At 36.5% G+C, this 20,746-nt stretch overlaps 2 protein-coding genes across 11 annotated transcripts in view; both read left to right on the top strand.

The window, feature by feature from the left end:
* Window positions 1-20,746, top strand: part of IPO11 (importin 11) — a 263,491-nt gene that overhangs the window by 152,453 nt on the left and 90,292 nt on the right. Inside the window, exon 28 of one of the 10 annotated variants that reach the window (XM_033437898.2) lies at window positions 12,170-13,170. The exons of the other annotated variants lie outside the window; for them this stretch is intronic. Coding sequence (XP_033293789.1) covers window positions 12,170-12,191 — 22 coding nt within the window. The 3' untranslated portion in view covers window positions 12,192-13,170. Of the gene's footprint in view, window positions 1-12,169; window positions 13,171-20,746 lie in introns of those variants that run through there. 10 annotated transcript variants of the gene reach the window in all.
* Window positions 197-13,170, top strand: LRRC70 (leucine rich repeat containing 70). The gene is made up of 2 exons (XM_004275194.3): window positions 197-10,623; window positions 11,117-13,170. Exon 2 carries the CDS (start codon window positions 11,128-11,130, stop codon window positions 13,021-13,023), a length of 1,896 nt encoding a protein of 631 aa, XP_004275242.1. The 5' UTR covers window positions 197-10,623; window positions 11,117-11,127; the 3' UTR covers window positions 13,024-13,170.

The raw sequence follows: 20,746 nt of genomic DNA, 5'->3' as shown, positions 1-20,746 counted from the left end.
TGCACAGGTTATACAAAGAGTATAGTTAAAGAAATTCCCAAGGCATTTAATAATAAACATTCAGTAAATGCTGACAATCCTTTTGCATCATTTGTTGTTTCCCTGATAATGATGGTTAATTTTGGAATGAAAAGTCATCAGTGAACACATTTGTTTACACATATTATGTGCCATAATTTTTTTAAAAGATGAGAGATTTTGAGACATTATTTCTAAAGTGAATTAGTTATGAATTACCTTTTGTTTTCAATAAAGTAGATTAGAGCAATGGGTAATTTCAAACAACAGATTCCTATACATTGTAGAGGTATGATTTTATAAATGGGTTTCCGTAAGTAGGTTGAGATGGCATTGGAAGTCAAGTTGCCACTGAAAAGCTATGCTGTTGATGTGTGTCAAACTCTTGTATCCCCTCTGGAGAAGAGATAGGAGAAGCCAATCTGAGAGGACTGATGGAAAGCATTTTATTCTTTACTTTTTGTGTGTACTTAATAGGCAAGATGATCAAGCCTTGGCTGAGCTATTTCAGTGTGCCATACAGTATTCTAGGTACAAAATCAGAGTGGCAGAAGGCACCCTTATTATAATTATAATCACCCCTAAAGGTGATTATTCTGCCCTTTAAGTGAATGATCACTCCCTCCTCTTTTCCATCAAATACTTACTGAATGTCTGTGGAATGCTAAATAGTGAGATTACTGTGGGGAAAACGGACATGTCCTTGCATAGTCTAGGGCTTTTGTTTTATGGTGTTTGCTCTTATTTTTTTCCCTGAAGATTTAGCTTGAACTGATTTCTAACCTAGTTAGAACCTAGTATATATCCTAGTATTATCTGATTATATACTAATTTGTGGAAAGGGGCAGTGAGGTGTCAAGGGGGAAATTGTTTAGAATATTTATTTTGCCTGAGTTGACCACACAATGAATAATCCTCCTTGGGTATATTGAATGATGACTGTTTCTCTCTCTCTCATTGTTAGGTAGGGAAAATAGAAACACGTGAAAGAGTACTTTGAGGATTCAGGACCTCAGCTGTTGAGGTTCTGCTCCTCATCTCCTTGTGAATATATGTTTTACTAATGGAATAGATGCTTTTAGATTTCCAAAAGAATAATCTTTGGATTATTAACGTTTTCCTTTGCATCTAACCTAATGCAATTTTCAGTAAGTATTGGTTCAAATCATTTCAGTCTAACTGGGGGAAAACCCCTCTATAATGCAGCTTTTAATCTTATTTTTTTGATTAGGCTATGCACATGTATCTTTTGGTAACAGAAGCTGGAGGGTGTAGACAAGATGGTTTAGGAAGATGGACAGTTGGTGCCATAATTGCATGTTCACTGAGTAGTTTTATGAAAAATAGAAGTAAATTATTAATTCCTGGGCTTGGTGATTTTTTTATTGAAGGGTTATAATCATTTATAAAACTTCCTTTTTAAAGCCGAACGTCAACTTGTTCTTCTGGCAGGTCCTTTGAAAACCCAGTGTCTCCCCCCACCCAAAAGTTCGGTAGATTTGGAAGTATTTTGAAATGTTTCTATCCTCTCACCTTAGAACTTGAATGGAAATAGTCCATTTTGGTTTTCATTTCCAATACAAATTCACTTTACCCTTGAAACATACAGCAGAACTAAAGTGCCCCTACCTTCCTTTCTAATATCAAGCCTGGGATACTGATAACAACAAACATTCAGCAATATTTTTGAAGTTTCTATCATGTGCCAGGGCACCATGCTGTGCATTCAGTTTACACATTATTATTCAGTGCAACCTGGCTTCTTAGAACAACAACTACATATGTCTTCCATCTCCTGTCCTAGTTGCTTAGGAGAGTTCCTGAATGCTTGTGACTTTGGGACTACACTCTTAATGCTCTCCTCACATCTAGGACCAGTGCCGTATCTACAAATTAGATAAGGGCTTCTGACAAACTTTTGATAATGTGGCAGTCATCTTATAGACCATGGGTAATGTTAACTAATCACCAACGATTGTATGGCATCAAGCTTCTTTTAAACAGATAACCCAAGAAAGCAATACTGTGAGTGAATAGGATTGCTTTGAAGTTTCAGGACCTTAAACTGTTTAATGAGAATAAGAGAAGATTCTGATTGAGAATGAGGTATTGATTGGGTATAGGCCCTGAAGCAAAATAGAAAAATAATCTTTACAGAGTAGCTAGTTTCAACAAGGGGATAAAAACTAAGGAATAGAAAAAGTCCTCTGACTTTTTCTATCATGAATCCTATGTACTTGCTGATTTTTCCTGTGTAGGTAAATACTTTCATAGCTTGAGGAGCATCTTTTTGGGATTCTTTTCTTTGTGCTTCTGCTTTTACTCTGAGTCTCAGAGAGAAAAAGACACAGTGTGATGGAGAGGAAAGCTAAATTTAGCTTGAGATGCATGCTGTACCTACTATTTGTGTGACATTGGACCACTTATTCCTCTCTGGGCCTCAGTTTTCTCATATTTCAACAGTGAGGCATTTGAACTAGTACCTGTGGGTCATTATTAGGATAAATTGGAGAATGTATATTTACTGCCTATTAAAGTGTAATGCATATGATTGCTTAATCAATTGTTATCAAACAGGTCTGGCTGCTCACCACTCAAAAATCAATACTGAAGAGGCAAGTGTTGGTAGAAATAGAAAACATTGCTTTTAACCAGAAAGCTGGCAATCTGGGGGGAAGGTGGCCTTGTGTCCCCAAACCAACTCTGAAGTTTCTGCTTGGCCATGAAAGTTTTTTTTTGTTTTTTTTTTGCGGTACGCAGGCCTCTCACTGTTGTGGCCTCTCCCGTTGAGGAGCACAGGCTCCAGAACGCGCACGGGCCCAGCTGCTCTGTGGCATTTGGGATCTTCCCAGACCGGGGCACGAACCCATGTCCCCTGCATCGGCAGGCGGACTCTCAACCACTGCGCCACCAGGGAAGCCCGCCATGAAAGTTTTTAAAGAAAAAAAAGGGGAGGTAATCTCAGTTAATCATTGAGATTCGGAGTCAGAGTCATCACCATCTTTCCCTGCTTGCCAGCTTGTCAGCTTCTTGTGATCTCTCTTTAGATGCTACCTTGTTCACACAGTTTGCTCATAAGATTACTGAAGGGGAAGCTGGGAAAGAGATCTGGTCATCTGTTAATTATTTATTCTTCATTTCTGCTTCTTTGATCTATGGAAAGAACCAACAGGTTAGGCAGGGTATTGTGTGATCAAAAGATTTGAAAGGTGTGCTAGGGCTGGAGATGAGTAGAGCATGGGAGTGCCTGGTTTAAGGTTAGTGACAATATAGCTCTGCTAAAGTGACAAAAGGGGCCTCCTGCAGAGAGCACTTTCCTGCCAAAAGCTACTTACAAAATGATTGTTACTCTATCAATCATTGCTACTATCTATCAAGTAATGCTGCTACCACTATTTTTTTTTAACATCTTTATTGGGGTATAATTGCTTTACAATGATGTGTTAGTTTCTGCTTTATAACAAAGTGAATCAGTTATACATATACATATGTTCCCATATGTCTTCCCTCTTGCGTCTCCCCCCCTCCCACCCTCCCTCCCTATCCCACCCCTCCAGGCTGTCACAAAGCACCGAGCCAATATCCTTGTGCCATGCGGCTGCTTCCCACTAGCTATCTACCTTACGTTTGGTAGTGTGTATATGTCCATGACTCTCTCTTGCCCTGTCACAGCTCACCCTTCCCCCTCCCCATATCCTCAAGTCCGTTCTGCAGTAGGTCTGCGTCTTTATTCCTGTCTTACCCCTAGGTTCTTCATGACATGCTACCACTATTAATGTTACTACATCAGTCATTTTGACCAAGTGTGTGAAGGTACCATCTTAGGCTTTCCTGAGGCTTTCCCTCATTTACTCTGAGTCCTTCCCCCATTCAGTCTGTCCAAATGTGACCAATGCCACCATTTGAGGAAAGACTCTTATCTCCCTGCAGCTGTTTCATGCACATCCCTTGGGCACACGTGCGAGCACTTACTCATTATTCTTTTCATTATTGTTGTTGCCTCCATTTCATTTTTCAGGAATTGGCAGATATTTCAACCCAGAAAGAAGCTTTTGTTGACTACTCTTTACAAAGTGGTTGTATAGAGTTGACCCTTAGTTTGTATTTGCTACTCTTAACATTCCTCAGTGATGGCCCTTAAACCCCCTTACCTATTATAGACCAGAGAAAAATGTTTGGAATTCAGTCTGTAGGTTGAAGGGAAACTGGAGAAAGAGGGTAGAGGGTAGAGTTTGAGGTAGTTAAAGGTACAGTTTTATTGGCTCACGGTATCATTTGCTCTCCTTTGATATTTCTTTATTTATCTCTCAGTTTTTCATTTGTCAAAACTCTTTCCAATTTCTATGTCTAAAAGTGATTTCTGCCTCCTTGAATTTTTTTGACTGAATCATGCATCTTTTATCTTGGATTACTTGTCTATTTCTACTTTCTGTACTTTACCTCCTGGGCGTTTTAGAAGTTAGGCCCATGTGTTGAGATCTAGTGAAGGGCTGAAAGGTCCAGGCTCTGGAGCCACACTGGGTAGATGTGAATTCTCGCTCTTAAAATTAATTGTGTGACCTTGAGCAAAGTACTTAACCTATCCCTGTCTCTTTGCTTATCTATAAAATGGAACTAAACTGTTGTATTATTTTGTATGTTGAGTGAGCTAATACGTTTAAAATACTTAGAGCAATGCCTGGGAAGTAGTATATGCTCAGTAAATAAATGTTGCCTGTGATGATGATAATGTTGTACACATTTTTTTCTCTCTGTTTAACACTAAACATAGGATACTTGCTTACAGAATACCTTACATGGTCAGGAAGGGTATTGTTAAAATGAGTATCTCAGTTGAACATTTATTCTCTCTCAGGGCATCTTGAGCTGCTTGAGATCAGGGACCAGGATTTTGTTTATCTTTAGTATCCTTATAGTCTAGCACAATGCCTGGCACATAGTAGGTTCTCAGTAATGTTATTGAATTGGATATATTTGATGGAGGTGAGATAACCAATGTACTATGCCCCTCTCAGTCTTGGATACTTCTGAACACCCAGTTACTCTTGTCAGAAACTTCCCACATTTAATCCATCACCAAAGCTGTTAACTAGACCTGTAAATGTATCTCAGATCCATAGCCTCCATTTCCACTTCCACCATCTTTATATAAGCTATCTTATTCTTCTTCCTGGACTACTGCTTCAGTCTCCTAAACTGATCTTATATCTCCTGCAAGTCGTATTTCACAAAGAAGAAGACAGAACCATTTTTTTAAAAGCAAAAATGTTCTTTTCCCTCTCCTACTTGAGAACTCTTCAGTGGCTTCCATGGAGTAACTTGTCCTACAGGGTCTGCCAAAATTTTGGCTTACTTCTTGAGTCTTATCCTATTCAGTCATTCTGCACCAGTCTTGCTGGCTAGTCTCTCTGTGTTTGGACTGTGCTTGACAAATTCTGTAAATTGGCATGCTTTTCAGTACCTTCAAAGCACTCTCTCTTTTTTTTATTGAACTATAGTTAATTTACAATATTGTGTTAGTTTCAGGTGTACAGCTTCAAATTCTTTTCCATTATAGGTTATTACAAGATATTGACTATAGTTCCCTGTGCTATTCAGTAAATTCTTGTTATTTATCTATTTTACATATACTGGTGTATCTATTTAATCCCATACTCCTAATTTATCCCTCAGCCCCCCTCTTTCCCCTTTGATATTCATAAGCTTATTTTCTGTGTCTTTGAGACTGTTTGTTTTGTAAATAAGTTCATTTTTATCATTTTTTAGATTCTACATATAAGTGATATCTTTATAATATTTGTCTTTCTCTGTCTGACTTACTTCACTTAGTATAATCTCTGGGTCCATCCATGTTGCTGCAAATGGTAATATTTCATTCTTTTTTACGTCTGAGTAATATTCCGTTGTGTGTGTGTGTGTGTGTGTGTGTGTGTGTGTGTGTGTACACATCTTCTTTATCCATTCATCTGTTGATGTACACTTAGATTGCTTCCATGTCTTGGCTACTGTGAATAGTGCTGTTATGAACATTGGGGTGCATGTATCTTTTCAAATTAGAGTTTTCATCTTTTCCCAGGAGTGGGATTGCTGAATCATATGGTAGCTCTATTTTTAGTTTTCTAAGGAACATCCATACTGTTCTCAACAGTGGCTGCACCAATATACATTCCCACCAGCAGTGTAGGAGGGTTCCCTGTTCTCCATTCAAAGTACTCTTTGTTTTTCCTTTGTAAAACTGGTCATGATTGTAAATCAAACAAGTGTTTGTCTAGCAGTTTTTTATATGTATTTTGTTTTTTACCCACAAATATTTGTATTTGAAAATAAAAGGACTTAAAAATTGTTATTTATTAATTTACATAGAGTAAATTTGACTTTTTTGGGGGTATACACTACTGTAAATTTTCACACATGTAGATTTGTGAAAACATCACCACAGTTAGAATACAAGGAATAATTTTATCACCTGAGGAAACTCCCTTCTGCTATATGCTTTAGGAAAGTCATCCTCCCCTTGACCCTTAACTCCTGGCAACCACTGATCTGTTCTCTTTCACTATAATTTTGTCTTTTTGAGAATGTCATATAAATGGAATCAGGCAGTATATATCCTTTTGAAGCATAATGTCTTTTAAATCCATCCAAGCTATTGTGTATGTTATTAGAATGTTCTTATTTTATTGCTGAGTAGTATTCCATTGTATGGATGTACCACTTCAGCCATTGAAGGACATTTGGGTATCTAGCACATTTTTTTTGGGCCACACTGTGGGGCATGTAGTTCCCTGACCAGGAATTGAACCTGCACCCCCTGCATTGGAAGGTGGAGTCTTAACCACTGGACCACGAGGGAAGTCCCTCTAGTACATTTTAATGACTTTCTCAGTAAGTTCCATGAGCATGACAGCCTGGACTTGTTAGCATGTGTCCTGTCTCTCTCTTTCCGTATCTTATTCTCTCTGTCTCTATGTGTGTGTATACAGACATTACACACATGCATCAACACACACACACCAACCATACATGGTGCTTTATTTTTGAACCATTTGTGTAAATTGCATCAATCATGGCCTTTTACTCCTAAATACTTCAGCTTTTAGTCGTCATGTCTTTGTAGTCTCTTTTACACTGTAATGTCATTTCCTGAGTCTTTCTCACTTAATGACTAACATTTTTGAAAAATACAGTTCTACTCTGTCTCCTTCTCTCCCTTTCTTTCTCCCTTACTCTCTCCCAGAATGTTCCTCATTTGGGGTTTGTCTCATATTTCCTCATGGTTAGATCCAAGTTAATCATCCCTGGTTGGAATATTACATAAGCAATGTGTCCTTCTTGAAATATCGCATCTAGCAGTATGTGGTGTCTACCTGCTTCTCATTAATCATGTCAATTCTGGTCAAGGTGTTGTCCGATTTCTCCGCTGTATGATACTTTTTTTTTGTTTTTCCTGGCAACTGTTAAGCAATCTGTATTGAGTTACTGCTCCTCATTAAAATTTTCCCCTACATTGAGCAAAATGATAATATTTTTTATTGTTACTGGACTAATTTTTATTGTAAACCCCATTTCAAGTTTTCATTCTTTTGATTTTAGGATCTATAAGTAATTTTTAAGATCCATAATAAGGTCAGTAACTGCTATTGTAAACCATTCTTTAGATGTAAACCCATCTTGATTGGTTTATACATAGACGCTATATGTCTAAATAATGTAGATGGCATATATGTAAAAGATGGTAATAGAACAGTTTTCCTCTTATTTTTGTATTTTTGTACTTGTGATGGAATTGCTGAATGGAAAGGAAATAGATATGTGTTGAAACTTAAGGCATGAGATTATTTAAAGATAGAGGTAGTACAAAAGAAGGTTTAGCAATAAGAATGAGAGAGAAATAATTTAGTGAGCCAATCTCCTGGAAAGAAGAGGGAGGATGCCTACTTAGGAGGCTTAGTGTTCAGAAATAGTTCTATTGAATATTAGTAGGAATGAGAAAAGGGATACGAGGAATCATTTTGATGTATTATTCCAGAGCAAATTCAAAATGTCACAATTCAGTTGGGGAGAATTATTGTGCATTGGAGATATATGAAGATTTTATTAAACATGTTATAGAACTTAAAGCTCATGAGAGGATTTAAAATTATCTAAATAATACAGATTACTGTGAAATGAAAGTATTTAAAGCACAGGGAAATGTACACTCCGGTAAGTGCAGTGGGAAGCTGGGAAACTTGAGTTCTTATCTAAACCTTGAGTGGGCAATTTTGCCACTAATTAGTGATGTGCTCATAGCAAGAAAGATGCAGAGGTCTCTGGATTCTTTCCCTGCATCAACTTTTTTCATGTTTTGATTTCTGCGGTCTTCTTTAGTAGTGATCACTTGTGTCTAAGAGCAGCACCTCCTAGATGAACAGATCTTTACTTCAAGATCTAGTAAGAATAAATATTTTTGTCTGCTTTGGATATTTCTAGAACAGAGGACAAAATTAATTAATGAATGTTCTGATCTTGTTACCTTGTAGTTTACCCTCTTTAAATTTTATTTTGATTTCAATGGACCAATTTCTCTGACTTTTTCTAGACTGTAGGAGAGTAAAAAGTTTTCCTTGACTCTCTTAGGGTCCCTAGCTGGGTCTGAAAATTAAACTGAGAAAGACAAGACAACAGGATTAAAGCATACAAATTTAATGTACATTTTACATGTCATGGGAGTCTTCATAAGGAAAGGAAGACTCAAAGAAACTGTTAAACCTGTGTTTGATGTAGAATGGCAAGTCATGGAAAGATATGATAGGGAAAAGTGTATGAGGTAAGTATAATAAACCAGGGGAAATTTTACAAGTCCCATTTGTTTGGATTCTTCTGAGTCCTCTTGTCTTTGGAGATAAGGATTCCTCCCATTATAGGGAGGGCAGTTCTCACTTGAGGGTTTAATGACTTCTTTCAGGGGACAAGGGCAGGGAGTATGGGGGTGTGGCTGGGGGTGGGAGAGGTCAGAGAGAGAACTTCCTGCTCATGCTGTATGCTCAGACTCCTTCAGCTTAAAGTATTCAGTATGCCAAGGTGTATATTTTGGGGTATCGTGTCCTGAACCCCATCATAATTCTTTAAGTTGTATGACACAGTTGAAAAAAATCTGTGAGACGTATCTCATTATGATTTGTATGTTATTGAAAATATGAAACAAAATGAACTTGAAAAACCTAGCTCTTGTTCCATCTTTACCTCTAATTTATGTCATTTCTCTGTCATTTGGTTTTTTGGTTGTTGTTTTCTAATTTCTGTGTTTATAAAATAGCAGTAACAATAACCAGCCACAAAGGATAGCTGTGAGATTTGTAAGTCATTTTGATAAAGATCTGTTATCTAGTATGCACCTCTGATTTTTTATTGTAATTGAAAGAAAGTGCTGGGTATTATACAAAATATTAATATGGAAATAATTTATATTATTATCTGAAGTAGTTGTCTTGATGTGAAATAAAGCTGCTTTAATATCAAAAGGGAGTTATAGTATACAGTTATATATATTATTACTGATATTTTAAGTGCACTGTCAGGGTATTAGTAATATTAATAAATGTCAGAATTAGAAAGTCTAAGTAGTCAGGTTTTTGGAAAATTAATGACTAAACAATGTATAATATATAGTTTATAGTCAACTCTTTAAATCCTTACTTTAAAATATTACATTATGCACAGATACATTTTTATTGTAAAAAATTCGGGTTAATTCAGATGTATATATGGTCAAAAGTCATTAAAGGGCTTCTTTCACTCTCCTCAACTTTTCTTGTCAAAGATAACCTTTGTCAGTAACTTGGTATGCAACCTGATATCAGTCTATAACTCAAGGCATATACCTTAATATATTAAGGTACTAATTGGTCGTATTCAATACTTTATATGCACCAATTTTTTTTAATTAAAAAAGAACAACACAGAAGAACAGCATCTGTCAAGTTCATTGTCCTAAATTACTTGTTTTTGCTACTTGTTTTTTTTTTAAGGAATAAAGCAAAATTGAAGTCGCTACTGTATATTCAAAACAATACAAATATAAATATTCTATGCATTTAAAAAATTCACAAAAGTTACATTACTCTTGGGCTTCCCTGGTGGCGCAGTGGTTGAGAGTCTGCCTGCTTACTTCAACTTGCTTTTTCCATTCGATAGCTATTTGTTGTTGATGTATACAGAGTTTGTTCGTTCTGAATATTTAAAATTTTCATGTTTAAAAAATACTTTTAAAATGAAATATTTAGGTTTGTGCGTTAGGAAAACTCAAGTTAACTGCATTCTGAAAAAATAAGTTCCTGAGATTTCCTTTTAACAATACTTTTGAAACACAGATAACATTACTTCCTGTCTCTCAGTTTCCTGTATCCATGGCAACCTCTGTTTTACACACTGAGTGTGGAGGAACCAATGTGAAGAGTGGTGTTTCCTGAGCAAATTGTGACTTAAAAAAAAAAAAGAGGTGGAGGGGTGGAGGTCAACAGTGCCACAAAAGAAATGGAGTTTAGAAATGTCGCTCTTCAGATATAGAAAGAAAACCTTTACTTGAATCAGCTGAGTGTTAATAATATGAATTTCCTGTTCTTGGTAAGATTATTTATTTAAATATGAACTTTTAGCTGAAACAAAAAATAATTTGGTTTGTAAAAACCTGTAGTTTAAAGAGAGTTTAATTGTTCTGTAATGAATGTGTATAATTCCTAAATTATAATGTTGTTTAATTGATATTAGACTTTAAGTTGATAAAGGGGCATATTATATCCAAAGATCTTTATCCCTGCATCATCATTTGTCACTTTAGTTATAGTCAGTTGTAATATTTAAGTTAGCAAACATTTTATTTTGCAGTTCATTAAATTTGAATTATCATTTTGTCAAACAGTGGGTTAATGGCCTGGAGGTGCTAATAATTCTAGAACGTATTTCAGCCTTACTGTTTTATGCTATCACCATAGTATGATTCATGATACTTAGTATTATGGCTGGTCCTAATAAAATAAAATATAGAATTTCTAGTATTATAAAACTTTCATTTAAAGAACTTTTTGATGATTTAAAGTTTTACCTTTTCTTTTTATAGCCAATTTTGATATGAACAGAAAAACCAAGAACAGGGCTATGTGTGGAGTACGTTTTTCTCTGCCTTGCCTACGACTGTTTCTACTTGTTACCTGTTATCTTGTGTTATTATTCCATAAAGAGATACTTGGATGTTCGTCTGTTTGCCAGCTCTGCACTGGGAGACAAATTAACTGCCGTAACTTAGGCCTTTCAAGCATTCCTAAGAATTTTCCTGAAAGTACAGTTTTTCTATATCTGACTGGAAATAATATATCTCATATAAATGAAAGTGAATTAATTGGACTTCATTCTCTTGTAGCATTGTATTTAGATAATTCTAGCATTGTGTATGTGTATCCAAAAGCTTTTGTTCATTTGAGGCAGCTATATTTTCTATATCTGAATAATAATTTTATAAAACGCTTGGATCCTGGAATATTTGAGGGACTTTCCAATCTTCGTAATTTATATTTACAGTCTAATCAAGTATCTTTTGTTCCAAGAGGAGTATTTCATGATCTAGTTTCAGTTCAGTACTTAAATCTACAAAGAAATCGCCTCACTGTCCTCGGGAGTGGTACGTTTGTTGGTATGATTGCTCTTCGGATACTTGATTTATCAAACAATAAAATTTTGAGGATATCAGACTCAGGCTTTCAACACCTTGGAAACCTGGATTGTTTGTATCTAGAAGGTAATAATTTAACAAAAGTACCATCAAATGCTTTTGAAGTTCTTAAGAATCTTAAAAGACTTTCTTTGTCTCATAACCATATTGAAGAAATACAGCCCTTTGCATTTAAAGGACTTGTCAGTTTGGAGTATCTCCTCCTGAAAAATTCAAGAATTAAAAATGTTACTAGGGATGGGTTTAGTGGAATTAGTAATCTTAAACATTTGATCTTAAGTCATAATGATTTAGAAAATTTAAATTCTGACACATTTAGCTTGTTAAAGAATTTAATTTATCTTAAGTTAGATAGAAACAGAATAATCAGCATTGATAATGATACATTTGAAAACATGGGAGCATCTTTGAAGATTCTTAACCTGTCATTTAATAATCTTACAGACTTACATCCAAGGGTCCTTAAGCCATTGTCTTCATTGACTCATCTTCAGGCAAATTCTAATCCTTGGGAATGTAACTGCAAACTATTGGGTCTTCGCGACTGGTTAGCATCTTCAGCCATTACTCTAAACATCTATTGTCAGAATCCCCCATCCATGCGTGGCAGAGCATTGCATTATATTAAATGGACTGACTTTACAAATTGTGTTACATCTTCAACAAATGTATCCAGAGCTTGGGCTATAAAATCTCTTCATATTCATCACAAGACCACTGCATTAATGATGGCCTGGCATAAAATAACCACAAATGGGAAACATTTGGAAAACACTGAGAGTGTTACTTTCTGGGAACGAATTCGTACTTCACCTGCCAGTAGATTTTTTCAAGAGAATACCTTTGGTAATCCATTAGAGACTACTGCAGTGTTACCTGTGCAAATACAGCTTACTTCTCCTGTTAACTTGAACTTGGAAAAAAACAGTGCTCTACCGATTGATGCTGCTTCGGTGTCAGGGAAAACATCTGTAATTTGTACACAAGAAGTTGAAAAGTTGAATGAGGCTTTTGACATTTTGCTAGCTTTTTTTATTTTAGCTTGTGTTGTAATCGTTTTTTTGATCTACAAAGTTGTTCAGTTTAAACAAAAACTAAAGGCACCAGAAAACTCAGGGGAAAATAGACTTGAATACTACAGCTTTTATCAGTCAGCAAGGTATAATGTAACAGCTTCAATCTGTAACACTTCCCCAAATTCTCTAGAATGCCCTGGTTTGGAGCAGATTCGACTTCATAAACAAATTGTTCCTGAAAGTGAGGCACAGGTCATTCTCTTTGAACATTCTGCGTTATAATTCAACTGAATATTGACTATAAGAAAACCTCAGTGTCATGGACATGAATAAAACTGAAGCATCCTTATAGAATTATAGACTTTATTTGGATATATAATGAATTATATGAGCTTAGCATTAATAAATATGTTTTTAATAATTTGTGAATACTGTATTCATTCAGCAAATATTTTCTTTGATAATCACTGTATTAAGTAATTAATAATAACTAATGTTTCTGTGTACCAAGCACTATGCTAAATACTTCATATATAACATTTAATCCTTAAAAAGCCTTATAAGGTAGTACTATCTACATTTTACAGGTAGGGAAATTTAGGCAGAGTGAGTTTAAGAAACTGTCTCAAATTCTCACAGCTTGTGACACTTTTTAGGTCTGTCTGATTCCAGAGCCCATGCTTTAAATTTTATACTATACTGCTGCCTGGGTGCTAGGGTTATAATTGTGAATAGCATGGACATGGTTCCTATTCTCAGTAGAGCTTCAAATGTAGAGGAGGACACACATGGTTATTGTACAGTATGATAAATACTGCACTTGAAGGTACTCTCTTGTATAACATATGTGGAGGTGAGAGATAGCTTTATGAGAAAAGTGACATTGAAACTGGATTGCAAAGGCTAAGTAGAAATTAGCCCAGCGAAAGAGAGCTGAGTAGTAGGTAGAGGGTTGAAGAAATAGAATACTGCTTTTCAGGAACTAAAATTCAGTCCAACTGGAGTTGTGAGTGGTATATTATGAGATTTGCAGCTAGAGAGAGAAATCAGACGATGAAGGATGTTGTAATTTCATGTTTTTCCCTAGGGCAGCAGGGAGCCATGGAAGGATTTTAAGCATTGTTAAGGGAACCTAATGCTGCTGTTTGGCTACACATTCAGGGATTCTTTTTTTTTTTTTTTTAATAAATAAATAAATTTATTTATTTATTTATTTATGGCTGCACTGGGTCTTCATTGCTGCATGCGGGCTTTCTCTAGTTGTGGTGAGCAGGGGCTACTCTTCATTGTGGTGCGCAGGCTTCTCATTCCAGTGGCTTCTCTTGTTGCAGAGCACAGGCTCTAGGCACATGGGCTTCAGTAGTTGTGGCTCGTGGGCTCTAGAGTGCAGGCTCAGTAGTTGTGGCGCACATGCTTAGTTGCTCTGGGGCATGTGGGATCTTCCCGGACCAGGGCTCGAACCTGTGTCCCCTGCATTGGCAGGCAGATTCTTAACCACTGAGCCACCAGGGAAGTCCCAAGGATTCTTTTAAACATTTAGCATTTGGCAAATACAAACTGAAAGTGCACTCTTTCTGGAAGGAACAAGACTAGAAACAGGATTAATCTGAATCTCGCATGCAGTAATCGCTGATTCATGGGAGAGATGCTGGAGCCCTGGACTGGGGTGGTGGCAGAGAGGATGGATGGATTCTAGAGCTACTTTGGAAGGTGCCTTGGTGATTGGCAGAGGCATGGCAGGTGAGGGAGAAATCAGATGTTAGGTTTTTGGAAAATATTTGCCGTTAGACTACAGGCAACATTTTAGAAAACTCTTGTTTATTTATAAACCACATAGAGAAGTAAATACACCTGTTTTAATCACTACTTAGGTCAAGAAATAGAACATTCAAACATAACATATATGTGGACATTTCTTGAACTTAAAAATTATAGAAATAACCAAGTGTTTAAGCTTTAAGGTGGAGGGGGACCCACATGTAATAAGGGCATTTTCACTCCATTTCTTACCCACACCACAACAAAAACAGTAAAATTTGCCATATTTGTTTTTAAGCGTTGGCAAAATGGGAAAAGAAAGCCTGGAAACCTTTTACAAGGTTCTGAAAATGAGCTTTGATGTTAGGTCTTCCTACCAAGTTGGTCCTTCATGCATTTCCCCACATCCTATTGTACTTCTTGTTCTCCCTTGTTAGAAGGATCCCACTCCTTGCTTGTCTTCTGTTACTGGGCCAGACTGGAAAACGTATTCATGGACTTGTAATATGTTGTGCTGCTCTGGACTAAGGAAAGAGAACGGGGTACGTGAAACCAAAGAGAAGGTTGTTCTGTTTACCGGTTAGACTTTGTTTTTATGCATCGCCTACTGAATAGTAACTTAATTTTTTTCCTCCTGAGAAGGCCCATTTTATTTCTCATTAAAACTTTTTCTTTTCTGTTACTGGACTTGCTGATAAGGCCTTAGGTGAGTGGGGAGGGATATGCATCAGTTGTCTCAAATTATTATCTAGTTTATTAGTGATTTCACAGTTATGGAGCAATATTAACAAGTGATAGGCCCATGGTTTTCAGTATTATACTGTCTCAAGTATAGTTTTTTAAAAGTGCCCTCCATCTCTAGTCATCACTCTACTGAAGTTGGTAGGCTCTTGTGGCTGCATACTTTAATGTGAGAAGCCTTGTGGGTTAAAAGATAAATATGGAGAAAGCAGCATGAATGAAAGGAATGTATAGTATGCGTTCTACTGGTCCAAATGTGCCTTGTTTCATTGTTCCTGACTTTTGAGGCATCATGTGACATAGTAGACGGCACTATATTTTAGTGGGAAGTAGTTTTTTGATTGTCAATAGTGTGTAATTGTAATATACAGTACTTTCCTTTTATCTCCATGTCTTCCCGTATGTCTTGAGTTTCCGGTACCTGAGCATAAACCCTTGCCTGTTCTTAGTTTGGATATTGGCTTTGGAAAATCTAACTTTTTGCCAGATACCTTCTCTGATACTCTTCCTAGTGTTAATTCTATTCTTAATACATAAGTTCACATTTTCTTTGTATTTTGTTTGAGGTCCCATGGAGCAAATATTTTTATGTTCTAGTTCAGTTTCCTCATGTTTTGGCTTTCAGAACCCCTTTTCTTAAATCATCTGCTTCTCATCTATGAAAGCCTCCTAAGGCATTGTCCTCTAGAATGGGGACCTGTGAGATAAAAGAAGAAAATATGTATGGTCTCTACCCCTGATTCTTGGCACAGAGCTCCTGAAACCCTTGTAATTTCCTAAGTGATAAGAACATTAGGAGCATCTTTTGTTCTGACGAGGCAGCTCTGGAGTGGGCTCCTAGACTGAGGTCACCAGAGAGACTGAGCCATGACTAGAGGCTTGGAATTTTCAGCTCCAAGCCCCATCTTCCACAGAGGGGAGATGAGCTGGAAATGGAGTTAATAATTGAGTATGTATGTAAGGAATTCTCCATAAAATCCCAATAGTAGTGTGTTCAAGGAGCTTCCAGATGGGGGAACACATCCACATCGGAGGGGTGATACGCCCCACCTCCACAGGGACCAAAGCACCTGTGCTCAGGACCCTCCCAGACCTTGCCCTCTGTAGCTCTTCATCTGGCTATTCATCTGTATTCTTTATCATATATTTTAGTAAACTGGTAAACATGTTTCCCTGAATTCTGTGATTTCTCTGGCAAATTAGTTGAACCTAGGGAGGAGTCATTGGAACCTTTGGCATCTGAGGTACTTGGGGGGTGGCTCAGTCTTGTGGGTCTGAGACCTTAACCTGTGTGATCTGACATTATCTCCAGGGAGATAGTGTTAGAATTGAGTTAAATTGTAGGTCATCCAGCGGGTGTCACAGAGAATGGCATGTTGGGAAAACCTTCCACACAATTGGTGACCAGAAGTAAAGTGTGCTGTGAGTAAAGAAGACTCACAGAAGAGAAACATAGTAGGGAAGGACAAGGTTTCTCCCTACTTGGGAAGGAAAAATCTGAGTTTTTTTCCATTTAGGACCATACCCTCCTGGAGTTTCATTCCTACTGTAAATACAACTAACCAGGTAAATTCAGGCAATAGCATTCTTAGCAGATGGAATCCCTCCATGGAAGTCCTAAGACTAAGAAAGTGTTTGTCAGAAAGAAGGCTAGTATAGCTGGAGAGTAGTATGAAAAGTTAGGTGAGGTCAGAGAGAGGTAGGCAGCAACCAGGTCAGATGGGGCTGAGTAAACCATGATTAGGAGTTTGGATTTTTATGTGTAATGGGAAGTTACTGAAAGGTTAAACCCTTACTTACTTACTTAATTTATTAAAAAAATTTTAACATCTTTATTGGAGTATAATTGCTTTACAATGTTGTGTTAGTTTCTGCTGTATAACAAAGTGAATCAGCTATATGTATACATATATCCCCATATCCCCTCCCTCTTGCATCTCCCTCCCACCCTCCCTATCCCACCCCTCTAGGTGGTCACAAAGCACAGAGCTGATTTCCCTGTGCTGTGCAGCTGCTTCCCACTAGCTATCTATTTTACATTTGGTAGTGTATATATGTCCATGCCACTGTCTCACTTCGTCCCAGCTTACCCTTCCCCCTCCCCTTGTCCTCAAGTCCATTCTCTACGTCTGCGTCTTTATTCCTGTCCTGCCCCTAGGTTCTTCAGAACCATTTTTTCTTTTTTTTTAGATTCCATATATATGTGTTAGCATGTGTAAACCCTTACTTTAAAGCAAGGGAGACATGATCAGATTTTGCAAAAGAGCACTGTGTAGAGAATGAATTAGAAGAAGCAGAGTGGAAGGGTCCCCATGTGGGAAGTTATGCAATAGTTCCAAGTAGAGACAGAATTGACTTGCAGCACGCTGTTCACAGTAGGAATATAGAGAAGTCGAAAAATTTCATAGATAAATGTGACAGAATTTGATGATAAATTGGGTTTTTGAAGGGTAGATGAGGAGAAAGGTCACAACTGAATCCCAGCTTCTGGCCTCAGTCACTGGGTGCTTAGAATTGCTCTGTAGTCAGATAAGGACAACTGGAAGAGAGCCTGATTTTGATTTTCTATCTTGTTTTGCTTTGTTTTTGTTGGGAAGGCACTCAAAAGTTTGGTGTTGGCTACCTTAAGTTAGAGATGCTTGCGAGACTGCCAAGAGTGGATAAGGAGGATGTAGATGTAATAGGGTTCCAAAGCTCAGAGAGGTCATTGTGAGTGCTAGCAGTATTTAGGAGGAATTTGGCAGTGTGCCTGAATGAGGCAGGTCTAAATAGCAGGCATTTAACTCATTTTCCCTATAAGAAAAATCTACATAAGGTTTTTGGTCAGCTTGAATGTGTTGTATTTACAAAGCTGTAACAAAATAGTCAAATGCCTATTATATTGTTAGTTTAGTTCCATATACATATTTTAAAATAATGTAAATAGAGAGATTTTTTTCCCCCTGTTATTTCGTGATAGTTTTATTCAAATGCTTCATGTAAATCTTTGACATCAATGTTCTCATCATCACAGACTTCCCTTCTGATCACATAACACTGTTTTACAGAGCACATTATCTTCAATTGCCTTGTGATAACTTGTATAGCTCTGTTTTCAACAATGTCCACCATTTATAATGGTGAGGTCGTGCCTCCAACCCAATAATTACTAAATCTCTATTAAATTCTTTTGTATCACTTTAAAAAAAAAAGTTTGTCAGGTGACTCCTATAAGCTTTGAAAATAAGCATTGGTTGGGTTTTTTCAGCCTAATGTCGTTTCCAAACAGTTCTGTGCCAGTCATTGATCATCTTCTTTTTAATGGAACCTTAGTATATCTTCACTGAGCAGTGTTTCTTAAAGCATAGTCTTCCTCTTGAAAATCATATAATATGGCAGTTTCTTCTCATCCCACTATACATAGATCATTGTAGTTATTTCTTATTGTCTTAAAGATAACGGCTTGCTTTTCCCCCCCACCTCTATGCAGTCAAAAAAGAAAAAAAGTTAATTGGGGGAATGTTTTATAATATGTAAGGATAATTGTTGTATAAACTTTAATTTTAAAATAACTTAGTGAACTTCCATTATGAACTTTTTATCCTTTTATTTCCTTGCCCAGTATTTGTCAAGGGAACTAGATTTATTAACACATACACTGTTCCATGACCACGAAGAGAATTAACTATGTAGAAAGGATGTATGTTTCCATTTAAGTGACAGAAATATTTCCAGCCTAGGTCCTGGAAAATAGAGAGGGGAAAAACCTGATCTTAGTATAAATGTCACCACGTTTATAACTTCCGGTGTGGTAGGAATTCTGGAATAAGACCGATAAATCAAGGCTTTTTTCGTTTTCCTTTTTCTTTTAGTAAACTGCTGTTCTTTGCTTAATATTGTTAATATAAGCAGAAAAGTATAATTTACAGAATATTTTATTTGATTGTGTCTTTTAGTGCTTAAAAACTTATTTTCTTAAATTACCTTAACTTCATCGACCCTCTGACTTAGGATTTAATGATGTGAGTGGGTTCAGATATTATTAGGTGCAGTGTACAAATAGTATAATTGTTGTCTGGTTAGAGCAGAGAAAATTTTAAAGTATCTGAAGTTCTGATTTCTTTCTTTCTTGGGCTTGCTACTACGAAAAACTTAAATCATCAATTTTCGATTATAAAACTGTTCAGAAAAAGTAACTGAAAATTTGGTGTTTCTGCATTCCTGTTTTCCTCCAAGGCCCAAGGGAATGAAGGTGTGATGTAAATGTGTAAATCCATCACTTACAGAGAAGTTACTTAAGGCACAGGCTCTATGATGATGGATCAGTTAATCTAAAAACTGGAAGTGTAAAATGCTTTCTAGAAAAATACTGATAAAAATTGGATAAGTGGAAAGAAACTAGAGTCCTGTTCACATTTAACCTAATATTTATTGTTTAGGCTAACCAAATGAATATTAGAATATTTCTTTTATTTGTGCCTTTGGGATTAAAAATTTTGCACTGTCTTTCTAGGGGCATTTTCTTTTCTGGACACCTGTGGTTGGGTTCATAGTGATACAAAAGGACAGAAATAATTTTAAGCAAGCGTGATTTTTTAAGTTGGGTGAAAAACACGAGAATGATGGATTTTTTTTTCTTTAGTACATAGTTTTCAAAAGCAAGAAAAAATCACTCTGTGTGAAGTTTCTGCAATTCACATATTCTACAGGTACTGTTACACACCCAGAAAATGGCATACCTTTAGGAAATACTAAGTCAAGATTAAGAGCTGTAGTTTTACTCATGTGCATTTAACTGAAAAAGAAAAGTTTACTAAACACTATGTGGAATTGTTTTAAATGATCAGATGGTCTTTACCCACTGAGTAAAATTTTTAATGCTCTCACCTACTTACTTAATGTTTGTGTCTGTATATATATATAGAACATCACTTACCACATACTTGAAGAACAAAACAAGCAGATGTTTAAAAAGGCCGGTCTTCTTTCTGTAGCATAGTTGTACCTCTGGTCTGTGCAAATAAATTAATGTATCAACCAAGTATGTAAAATAATAAAAGGAAAAGTATGATAGGTAAAAAGGAAGATTACTAATACTTCTTGCCCTTCAGTTTTACTTTTATTCTCTCCTTTCATCCTTGATGTTAAACTTTCCTTGCATTTTCTAAGATGAATGTTTCAGATGTAGATTCCAACACAGCCACCTTCTGTTCTATTTTCTGCCTAATGTCAGGTGTAGACTAGTCAATTGTAATATGTTATCTACAGCTTAGTTACCTATACTTGTAATTTTAAAAAGAAGTAAAAATAGTATTGTTTAAAAAAAAAACAAGGGAGGGCAGTTTTCGAGCTTTGGGGATCATAAATTCCTATGATTATTTATTGTGTGTTCACATGATGCATAATGTTACCCTAAGAGACATAAAGAAATAAACGTAACATATGGGCTCTGCTTCATGTTACTTACCATCTTAGGGAGAGCAGGCATGAAAAATTAAAGGACATAAGAAGAAAGTAATAAAAAAGG

This window comes from Orcinus orca, chromosome 3 (assembly GCF_937001465.1).
Source record: "Orcinus orca chromosome 3, mOrcOrc1.1, whole genome shotgun sequence".
Taxonomy (NCBI): Eukaryota; Metazoa; Chordata; class Mammalia; order Artiodactyla; family Delphinidae; genus Orcinus; species Orcinus orca.
Note: the sequence above shows the minus strand (reverse complement) of the source record. Positions and strands in the feature narration are given on the sequence as shown.